This window comes from Antrostomus carolinensis, unplaced genomic scaffold (genome assembly GCF_000700745.2).
Source record: "Antrostomus carolinensis isolate BGI_N321 unplaced genomic scaffold, ASM70074v2 scaffold14826, whole genome shotgun sequence".
Classification (NCBI taxonomy): Eukaryota; Metazoa; Chordata; class Aves; order Caprimulgiformes; family Caprimulgidae; genus Antrostomus; species Antrostomus carolinensis.
Genome location: NW_010319887.1, coordinates 11,203 through 23,149, shown reverse-complemented (window position 1 = coordinate 23,149; position 11,947 = coordinate 11,203). Strand labels below are relative to the sequence as shown.

At 44.1% G+C, this 11,947-nt stretch overlaps 1 protein-coding gene across 1 annotated transcript in view; it reads right to left on the bottom strand.

Annotated features, from left to right (window-relative positions):
• Positions 1–11,947, bottom strand: part of DDX31 (DEAD-box helicase 31) — a gene marked incomplete at both ends in the record, with an annotated part of 25,650 nt that overhangs the window by 3,845 nt on the left and 9,858 nt on the right. Inside the window, 3 exons of the mRNA XM_029085307.1 lie at positions 1,706–1,845; positions 3,830–3,880; positions 9,826–9,885. Of these exons, the coding sequence (XP_028941140.1) occupies positions 1,706–1,845; positions 3,830–3,880; positions 9,826–9,885 (251 nt within the window). The remainder of the gene's footprint in view (positions 1–1,705; positions 1,846–3,829; positions 3,881–9,825; positions 9,886–11,947) is intronic.

The following is an 11,947-nucleotide window of genomic DNA, read 5'->3' as shown; positions in this document are numbered from 1 at the left end:
GAGCGGAGGACACATGACTGCAAACAGGCCGAATCGCCCACCCGTGCCAATTAGATGCTCATTTTCTTCCATCTGAAGTCGGGGGTCAAAGAAGGCAAATTACAGTCTTTTTTTGGCAAGTCCTTTATCTGCAGAGCAGCACGTTTTATGAAGAACATAAAACAAACAAGAAAAGACAATCCCCAGAGTTGTCTGGCTATATAGATTTGAGAAGTGGAGGGGAAAAAAAAAATATTCACATAAACCTTGTCCTGCTCGTTCAGCGCAGCCTTCTACAGATTCCTGAAGAACACTGGTTGGCTCAACAACAGGTCTCCTTAGCAGATATAATTACCAGCGTGAGTGACACTGCTCCTTAAACTTGTTAAAAAAACAACAAAATTGGATAAAAGCATTATCATTTAGAATAAAAAAAAAAAAAAGAGGGAAATTTTCCTCTCCTTCCTCCAACACTTCTAAAATATTATAAAATAGAAAAATAAAACTTTCCACTTGGAGTTAAAAATTCACAATTATGTGGGATTTCACCTTTAAATGTCAGTGCTGTTTGTTACATGAAAAAAAACCCTGTCAGCTTAGCCCTCCATATCTCGCTAGTGTCTGCTTAATAGATAGTTACCTGGGATGATGGATGGCTCTTTGTTAGACCACTAAATGGCTCACAGCCTAGAATAAGCCTGTGTTTACTGCCAACATTTGTTTGTTTCAAGGATGCAAAACCAAATGTGACTCCAAGTAGCTCCACCCGACATAAACACGAGAAATAAAAGGGAACTAATTTGTGCATGAGTTTACAGAGCTCCATCAACACTAGTATAACACTAAAGGGACTCTACTCGGCTGCTGTTCTGAAACACTGAAAGACAGCAGTGCAGAGAGCAAGGGAAGTCACATACATCCAGCTGACGAGGTTTGAAACCAGATAGCATTCCTGACTAGCAAAGCAGAGCACCGAGCTGGTGTTTTTCCACAAAAGGACCACTGGACAAGCAGAGCTGGACTAACATCTCATCATGTGTCGGCCACCAGGTAGCTGCACGCTGGGCTGGTCCTTACCCAGCCTGGCTTGCTCTCCCTACCATCTACTCCCAAATCTTAGCTTCTCTGACACTGGCTCTGGCTTTCTCAGCTAGCCTGGAAGCACACCCCACTTTTGGTCTGCAGAGTCCACCCCCCTTATTGCCTTCCAGGACCATACCAGCACTCGCCTCTTGCAAAAGGCTCTACTGTTCCTGTCACAAGCCACTTATACCACACATCTCGGTCAACTACCTGCCAGATATGACCCATGGCTCCCCAGCTATTTCTCTGCCGGATTTCTCCTGAAGAGAAAGCACAATTTCTGACAACATGGTGGTATGCAGGCAGATGGCCAGTTAGCATTTGACAGGCTCATTTGACTTGTGATCTCCACATAGCCATGATTTGAACCCAGGGCCGGAGAGATAACAACCAAGTGCAAAGGATCTCCGTCTATCGTCTCCTCTCTGCCCCTCACCACACACACTCACTCATGCATAGTCTGTCAGGCTGATGATTTTCACGCACATTTCTTTTCTCCTTTTGCTAGTCTGGGGCCAGTCCTGGATCACAAGAATTAATAAGTTCTTATTAAAACCTGCACGAGACACAGTCCCGCTGAAAGTGCCACGGAAGGTTAATTAGCAAGGATGAGCTGAAACTTTTGTTCGCGTTTCTGACTCACTTAATCTTGTGAGAAGCCAGCAAGCTGACATATTCTGCCTCCGAAGGCGCCAGGACAAGCAGGCTGTTCCCGTGACAGCCAATGCGAGCCGTCCTCCCAATCCGGTGGATGTATTCCGCAGGTGAAGCTGGAGCGTTATACTTCAAAAAGGGAACATGAGAAGGGAAAGGAGGAATTAACAGAACACAGCGTGTTAATTATAAACGAGACACTCAGACCGCTCATCTGAAACAAAAGGGATCTTAGTAAAGCCCACATGCTGCACCTCCCTCGGAACTGGCCTGTTTATAAAGAGCCCATTGGGCTCGTCCCTGTAACCATCACTCAGCCCCCTCAGCCACAGCATTTTTTTGACATATGAATGTGACACATCGGCCAACTTTCAGATAATAGGACAGTTTCCCCATTTCAGTCTCTCTCTTTGCCTTTTACATTTTATTTCTTTACAGGCACATCAGGAACCTGTTTGCTTCCCTTAAAAAAAAATTAAAAATATATTTTTCTCAAACCAAACAGCCCCCAGGACTGCCCATACAGGATGCTGCCTGCTCTGCTTTTGGGAGAAAAAACATGAAATAAAAGACGATGAATTCAAATTTGGAGCTGGGCTAAATTGCTTTGTTTTGATTAAATCATCACTGGTTACTGGTTAGAAGCAACCTAAGAGAGATGGGGGAATAAGGCCTTTATGACACAGGTAGCAATTGTCTTCCCATCTATAACTATCAGTCACTATGGAAATGTTGCTCAAAGCCCCCCTCAAATACAGCAATGCCTCTTGTTTACTTCACTGGGAATCAAAACTGCCCAGTCATTTGCAAGATCTGATAAAGGGTGACATATTTCCCTCCCTTTAACCTCCCCCTATTCTTCCCCCCTCCTCTCTTTCCTGGAAAAATGAACATGCACAGAGATACTGCTCAGAAATGAGCCCTCAGCAGTTTAACTGGAAAAAACCCAACAACCAAAGCCCACTCTAGTGTTTATACCTGTGCCCTCTGGCAAAGTTTCTACTGGCTAGAGGTGTGAGTAAGATGCTGTGAGCAATCTAATTGCTCCCTGCAGGTCCCTGCTCTTGGACACAGCTCTCAGGACAGCTGAGATTTCGCCTTCTGGACACACAGAAGTCTCCCAGGGCTTTAGGTAATTTGCACTGCGTTCTAACACTGGCAACTATATCTTCGGTTAAATTATATTAATATACAGATCTGGGAATTAAAGACTTCCACTTCTCCAGCCTGCTCTGACTAGCTAGCTGCTACAAAATCTTTCTTTTTAAAAACCACAAAATTAAAATAAAATTCGTTACCTGAAGGGATGAGGTAGAAATTAAAAAGCTTTGTTGAGGTTCTGTGCCCTGGTCTTTTTGCCCAGGTGTCACTTGATACACGACAATCTCTGGATCAGTTTTTCCCCAATTCAAGTAACCTTTTTTTAATTATAAATCTTTGATAAAAATGAAATCTGCTTCACATGTCCTCTTTGAAATGACAAGCTGCTATTTTTAAGGCTTAATCCATCTCCTTTAATTTCTATTTTTTTCTTCCCCCAAAGATAATATTTCTGTCAACAGCAATGCAGCAAAACTGCATTGTTTGGTTGTGTTTTCTTCAAGGAAAATCTGAACTATGCAGTTCTAGTGAAAGCTGAATGCTTACAGCTACCCAGCCAAGCCTCACTTGAAACATTCAGGTCATTGCACAGACATTATTGGGCTACTCAATGTTTAACATTAGGATTGCACTTAAACTCCTCATGGAACTGCCTCCCCAGCAAGCTCAGAAAAATAGAAACACAGAACTGCAAGAGAGATGGCCAGTACTTCACAAGATCTGGCTTCCTGTGGGGCGAAACAGAGGGTGTTTCCTCCCAGCCAGTGGAATATTATTACACAGTGGATAACGCTGGAGTCATTGAAGAGGAAAACAGACTGTCAAAACCAAAGATATGAGAGCAATGCTGTAACCCAGCAAAACCTTGAGTCCCAGACCTGCAGTCAGGAATATGCGGATCTCCCACACCTGTAGGCATCAGTACAAAGAAGGTCCGGACTGGAAAGGGATTTCACCTGAGCAAGACTGCACTTAATACATATGTACACATATACATACACAGCAAACCTACCTGCACGATCCATGTAACTTGAGGCAGGTCCAGTCCACGTGCTGCAACATCCTTTAAAATTAATAAGGAAATTACTTTAGTAAAAATGCTTTGAAGATACTGACAAAGAACGAACTCTTCTGGGATGGCAATTATGCCAGGAAACAACTGGTTATGCAAGTAGGAATTTTATGTGCCTAGTTTGGGGAGTGATGGACTGAAGGTCACAAATAGAGTTGAGGGTTCAAAATGCAAGGAATATTGTTAACAGTCTAATACAATAAAAAATGATCCACTACTATGTCCCAAAGCCTGGAGGATATAAAAACACTTATTTCAGGAGAGTGGTGTTGACTTACAGCAGTCTGCTACAGTCCCTTTACATTATACCTGAGAGAACCAACTGTCTTAATGGTTGTGATACCTTTGGTCCTTCACTTTGTTTCACTGATGAAAACAGATCTGCTTGTAAACACCTATTACCTAAACAGTGAGCGAGGCAGAATTAAATCTCTGAAAGGCAACACTATTTCTGAGCACAGTTTTCTCCACAGCAAGCCTAAGAACTAAAAATAGGCTGCTTATGATGACAAGGAAAATGGCCATAAAGCAAATGGTCAAGGATCCTAGGCCTTGAGTGGAATGTTCAGAGATGTACTGATCTCCACTGACAAATAATTAGTTCTTTCCTAGGTGATGGTCTGAAGCTGAGGAGCAGATGACTTGCAGGTCACCTGGCCCTATAATAAAGGGGCCAACAAACAATTTAGCAGAATTTGCAGGAAGCTGGAGTACAGCTTGAGGAGAGGGACTTCGGCTATCCCCTAGATTTTCACCAGTCTGGCTTTAATTTGGAGAAACAAAACTCAACCCTGAAGAAAAGAGTCTGAAGGTGCTGTCAGGAGTGTTATTTGATGTGCCAGCTGGTGAGAAAACCCATCAACTTGGAGAAGGACTTGAATGAGACCCTTTAGTTATCTACAGCCAGTATAGCTCAAAAAACACACCCTTTCAAAGAGAAATGAGAGTTTAAATACTGTTCAAAACAGAGAGAGAGTGCATGCAAACATGTTTCAATCTCCCTTCTTGATTTTCTGTTCATTAGCAGTGCCCTCACATACTCCTTGGATTTTACATTCACCACGCACAACGGCAGAGCAGGTGTGCAGATTTAACTCTGTTAGGAAATGTTTTGGAACACATGTATCTTTTAGCTAGTTGCAAAATAGAATATATTAAGAACGTAAGCAGGAGCTTAATGTACTAAAAATGTGTCAGCCACCCACTGAAGTGTTTTTGTGCAACTCCCACACACGTTAAAAGACTAGGAAGCTGATGTTTTGGCAGCAAAGGCCTTCCCATAAGCACTAGCCAGGTTGCTTTGTGGCTCCAACTGCAGTAAAAGAGGAGACACTTTCCACAGCGCCCACTCTGAAAGAACATACACTTTCGCTCCAACATGCTCATTAAGAAACGACTTGTTCCCAGAGTCAGAATGAACAGATGTACAAAAAGCCATTTAAAGGAGGTTGGAGAAAATAAATCAAGAGAAGTCGGGGAACGTGTACAGCAGTTACCAGGATAACAAGATTATAAACTCTACAGCACGATCAGACAGTATGCTGACACCTGATTCCGATCTGGCTGGCTGTTATATACCTCCATGCTGACAAGCCTTTGGTCTTTTCCTATACTGTGCTTTTTCTCACACCCAGTAGTCTTCGAAAGGCTGTGTCTGATGAGAGGGCTCTGACCTTGGGACAGGGTGAGTTAACTCAAAATAGACGGATAGCCAAGCCATCCCTGTGGTCAGGAGCAGGCACCTCCAACACAGGGAGAAGACGACGGCAAGGAGAGGAGTCATCCCTCTTATTCATCAGGATTCTTTCCCTCCTCTTCTAAAATACCTTTTCTCAATACCTCTGGCTGGGAAACTACTGCTGCAGACAGAACTGTTCTCATGTGCATTTGCCAAAGCAAGCAGGAAAGCTGAAAAGGTTAACCAAAAGCCTAATAAATAGGCAGGGGCAACATTTTAGGAGAAGGCTCTCTCCCATCATCAGCCTTGTATTCACTATTGCTTTCACAATGCCACCAACTCCACTCGGCTGTTACTGACACGTATCAACAGCTATTCTCCTGGGGTTTCACTTGGCTTTCTTTCAGAAGTGTCTTGGGATTTACTGGTAATTGGAGTGTTTTGCAAACTCTCAAAGATTCCTCAGTATCAGTCCACCTGCGTCTCCTGTAGCTCCTTTTCCTCAAACACCCTAGTAGACAGCAGCAAGGTAGAATTAGGATAAAAAGTTTGAGTTGATATGCTCTCCTCTGCTAGCAGAGCCCATGAGCTTCTTGTTTCTCAGATCTTCAGAAAAATATTTATGGGTCACCTTACCAGGAAAGAGAATACAGCTCAAGCAACAATTACCCGGTTTTACTAGCACTACATTTATTCCACACACAGCACTAATCTACTGCCAGTGCTCTTTCAAGAAGCCCAATAGATTTCCAATCTATTGCTCTCCCTTCTTTTTCACTGCCCCAGGTGGCATTTCCCTTTCCATGCATGACCTCACACCACCATTCCTTAATAACAGGGAAATCAAGAATATGACACCTCAGCAGGTCACCACTGATTCTTTTCAATGGGCAATGGAAGGGAGAATTAAGTGACCATCTCACAGGAGCAAGGAGAAATTATCTTCACTAGTGCAAATTTAAAGAAAACCCAGACGCCAAGCAAACACAATAATCTGAAGCCGTAACCATGTTCCTGCCCTGATCCCAACTGCAAGCCAGAGAATGGCACAGTACCAAGGTACAATCCACTTGAGGTCCCTCAGAAATGCTGAAATTTCTGCTTCTAGCCATTCACGTTACCAGCCTGTGCTCGAGGTGGTGGGGTACAGAGGGGTGGGTGCAAGGGAATGGAGGGCAAAAAGGCCACACTGAGCCATATCTCTGCAGAAAATCAGTACCAATACAGCCACAGAAGTTATGCAAGGGCCTTGGTTTGCTCAGTCCCTCTCACACAATCTAATTAGGGCAAAGGAAATTGCTAAAGTTGCTTTTGAAAGACACTCAATGGTGAGGTCTTGAAGGCCCTGAGCTTGACAATTGGCTGCCTACATGAGGCCTAGAAGTACAGATGGAAGGCAGCTTGCTCAGGTGCCAGGCTGTCAGTTGGATTAAAATGACTCATTTATTTACCAAAGAACCTCACAAAGTGCTTTAGCTAACAGGCAGAGAGGGCCTAACGGCTCTCCAAGCTGGGGAAGAAGCTCTCGCGCCTTCCCGGCCTGCCAAAAGTCATTACTGCCGAGTGTGGAAAGCCATCAGCAGGGTAGAGACCCCCGTCGGCAGGGTGACAGATTGGGCTGCGTAATCAGAGGAGGAAGGAGAGAGCACAGAAGCTGTCAGAGGCGAAAGCTCTTGGCTGGGGCCGCCAGAAAACTGGCAAGATGAGTTAGCGTGACTGAGTAAACAGCAAACAATCTCCAAATGATCTTTCCTCTCTCCCTGGAAGAGATGAACTTGTTTAAAAGGCACATCCCAAAGGAAGCCACAAAGAACTTCAGTGAAGGAGAGAGAAAAATCTGGATGAGACCCTCCGAGATACACAGCCTTTCTTTATTTTCTTGTCTGCCAGCTCATATTGTCTGGCAAAAATATTTTATGGAATATATTAATATACATATGACATAGAGCAAATTAATAAAAGGAACAGCAGGTCCTATTGCTTACTAGAGCGGAAAGATGGGTGGAGAACATGGCATAAGGGACAAGGAAAGGACAGCAACATTATTTGTGCTGTGCTTTTGTGAGCCAGGTTTCAAAATCTTGTGGGTACAAAACGTGATTTTGCAGTGAAGAGAACAGAACCATCTTTCTGCAAAACATTTTTGCTGATATGAAGAAAAGCATCAGAAAAAACAATGCCCTCGGAGGCAGGAGGTGGTCACAGTGCCTGGCTGCCCTTTGGACATCTGCGTTGGGGAGGCACCTGTAATGTGGGACTAGTGCAAAGTGTATCTCTATATTAAGGTGTCCATATGGTCCCCATTACTGTGGTAACAGGCCACCTCCTGGTTTCAATGCATTTGTCCTCCCAACATCTCTGTAAGATAGAACAGTGCTACTATCCCCATTTTACAGATGGGGAGCTGAAGCACAGAGTTTTTGGACTCAGACACACAACTTACTGTGCCTAACGTGCTAACCATGTGCCAGCTGAGCCATAGTAACTGGAACTGTCAGGATTTGCATCCCTACCTTGCAGTAAATGCAAAGTCGCTTAGATTGAAACGAGGGAGGGTTACGATAAATGCATTACCTTACACCACCCTCTTCACAGCAATCTAGGTTAATTCACCTCCCATTTATGACAGGTCAGGAGCAAACACACAACTATCGCTGCTCAGCTGACGTGGCTACTTGCCTTGTCATCACAATTCAACATCCACTTGTACAGAGTCTGTGGCATGGCAGGAAATCAAACCACATCTCCAGTGTCTCAAGATGGGGATCCCATCCACTGGGATTACTTTATCCAACTTATTCTTCTTCCTACCTTGTCAACAGCTGCAGGTTTCCTGGCAGATTTTTTTCCTGCCACAGGCTGCTTTTCCCCTTTGAACAATCTCACCCAGGAACTGATAACCCAGTGACTGCAATGATTCTGTTTTCTCTTTGTCTAAAATCAAGCATTCACTGTCTTTCCAAACTCATTAAACTGAAATTTCAGTACCATGTCCATGAAATTTCTCAGTTACAGACAGCATGTGCACAAAGGATAACAAAATTTAGCTATTCATTTATAATTTACCAAACGCTTTTTATCTTCAAAACTCTTAATCTACATCACTGAATGATTTAAGCTTTGCTATCCTCCTCAGCTGAGACACTTGAGTATTACCTCCATATAGAGGGAAACCAAGTTATAGTTACACTTATGCATTGCAAAGATGCATTCTGACCTTGATCAAATCATTGAAAGGTTGTACGTACGAGCAGGACCAAGACTAGGATGTCACAAGTACAATTTTACAGGAGATACAACATATAATTTGGCAACGCTAAATCAAACATTCCTATCTACACGGCAGTCCTAGTTTGAACTGTAGGCATAAAAAGAAGACAAAATTCAGCCCCCACTCTCTGAAAAAAAAAAAAATAAAAATTGCAACTAGTTTCCTTTAAGAAGAATGTGCTGCAAGAACAGGAGGCATTTCAGAGCTGGAGAGGGTTTCTCAGCTCTAATTACTCCCGATCGCTGTAATTTACAAGTTTGCGGTGGGTAGAAATCGGCAAGATTCACACATTTTCAGATCAACAGCTGCCACTATTAGAGAGCAAATCGTGCAGCCTTCTGCACCACTGCAGCAGGCTAACTGTGGCACCGACAGGTCAGAAATGAGAAGTGGAAGGTGCCACCATAACACAAGGGTGCCAGAAAACTTCAGTAGAGGACAAGAATTTCTCCCTCAGCACCCTTGAAGGAAGCTTGAAGGGCAAAGCGTGGAGATCAGCAGAGCATCTGCATTTCTACTGACACCATCTTCTGGTTGGGCTTCCCTTCCATCCCTGCAGGTTTTTGGTTTTTAACCTTGGTGTAGTCATTAAGATGGGAAATATCACATTACATCCAATTTACCTGGCATTTATGGGGCATACTACAAATTAGGATTGCGTTCTACTGACTGCATGTAGAGGGCCAGGTTCCAGCTTCAAATGAACAGGTTTTTTCCAGACATAAGACCATGCAAAATACTTACAGGCCTCTTGTATAAGAAATACACTTTTTCTGTATGTGGTACCTTGCAGCAAGAGATCATGTAACAGTTTGCAGAGTGCACCAGTCCTTATTTAACACGTGAGATGCAGAAAAAAGGAGATGACTCTCCTCAAGGTCAGACAGTGAGCTGGAATTAGAGCTCAGTGCCAAGTCCTCTGTTCTACCATTAGATATCAGACAGGCCCATTAACGTGGAGTTGCAAAGGGACTCTAAGTTACTTACAGTGCAAAGCAAGATGCCGGTCTTGGATTTTAGGAATTCCTGGAAGACCTCTGTTCTTTCCTAGGAGATTGAAAAAGGAAAATGAAAAGAGTGTTTACGCACATTATAAACAAAGCAAATAAGCTAATGTAACAATTTAACAACTATGCCTCGTTCACTATATCATGTACAGCTTCAAAAGCAAAGGGATTGACTTCACAAGTTCCAGTCAGACTCCTCCTGCAAATGAAAAAAAAAAAATAATAAAAATTTCTATGGCACACAGGTGTGGTTCCAGGAAGGAAGGCAAGCCTGAATGCATTTGGTCAAATCAAACCAGCCAGCTTTGCACAGAAGCCTAGCTTGTGTATGTTAAAAAGCAGTAACTGTTTTACATGCAGAGAGAATCCACAAAAGATTAGGCAGCAGCAACAGAAGCACTAGTCTACTTCACGGGCAACACAGCCTTTTGTGAATGCAAGAAAAAGCTGGACATCTTAACTGCTGTCTGTCCAGTCACACAATGGGCAGAATAAACCCATTTTGTTGACGCAGCGATATAATCACATCACAAGAGATCAGCCTCATCATGTGCCCAATGGGGCATGCAGACAGTCACTGACTGACTGTGTAATTATTAAGTATCAGGGATGCTCAGCTGCACAGTTGCTCATGTGAACTGTTGTGGGATGTGTCTTCAAAGTAACAGGGTAGGAGAGATGAGACCTTGGCCAGAAACCCCCGCCCAAGGGGGCAACAATACAGGACTCCTGGGCCCTGCAGGCACCTGCCACAGAGCTCTCAGGACACCCTCCCATGGCTTTTCCATAAGAAAAGACCTCGTACTGGCGAGGGACACCAATGGGACTGCTGACACTGGGATGGAGGCTGTTCCTTCCCATGAGTGTCAGAGGCAGATGCCCCCCAGCCTCGTCCTCATCACTAGTCTGCACCAGCAGAATTCCTGCAGCCTCCACTTCTAACACAAGCTCAGGCTCCCAGGTAGGGCTGTCCACAGCCCCCAGATCCCAAATTACCCCACCAGCAGTCTTTGAGCTGTCAGGCCCCAGAACTTCAGGAACTCACCGCTACAACTCCTCACTTACCTTCAAAAACCTTCTTGTGTTAGTCCCAGCTGTGTCCTGCTTGCCAGCACACTCCAGTTAGTTTAGCCAACTACTTTGGGGTGTGGTTTTTTCTTGATAAAAGTAACAGAATCCAATTCTCCAACCCACATTACATCACGATATTAGCTATCACACAAGACAATCTCTGAGTACTAGTAACCAAAGGCCTCAGCAGCATTTGGTCTTCACTTGCCAGTACCACCTAATCCACCTATGTTCCCTCTCAGCTGTGGGAAACAACTGCACACTCACACTCCCTTGATCTGCTTTCATTCACTCTTTTCCTTTACAGAGCTCAGGCTGTCTCTGGCCTCAGAAACACCAAATCCATTTCCTTCCCATCCCTTTTGTTACCTCCTTCCAAAATATCATTGTTTCCATGTTTCAAGCCTTCCTCCTCAGAGTTCTAGCTAGGAGTTAAGTGACTGTCCTTTACGTTGATGATATAGAAGAAACCTTACATACTTGACTCCCAGCTAGAGGTACTGTTCTAGAAAAGAAGGGAAACTTGGGCCTTGCTGACACACTGAACCCTCTGCTGACAAAAATTAAAGAAGAGAGCATGCTGTATCTTGTTGACAATGACAGCAGCCGTGCTCAGCAGTACCATATGGGATCCACAATTTAGCTCCATTAATGCTCTCAATTTGAAGACATCAAGCACTAATTACACACTGGGTACTAAAAAGGCAAAACCCTTCCCCTGGTGCCAGCTACTTAGTGGTGTTCTGTTGGCTTAACAGCTGGTCAGGGTAGAGTTGGGCCAGACCAGGCCTGCTCACTCGCTCAGGCAGGCAGGCTGAGGAAAGGCCAGACTGCAGGGACAGCAAAGCACATGTTTCTGGTCTCCACAGGATGGGAATGAGCGAGAAAAACAATGGCTCTTCACCTCTTGTTTCATCCGAAGAGTTCTATTCATTTACCATCTCTGCTGTGCAGCTCAGAGTAGAGCTGTAACTCTCTCCATCACAGACCAAGGGCAGGATCAGTGGCTGAACTTCCAAGGGAGGTCCTTC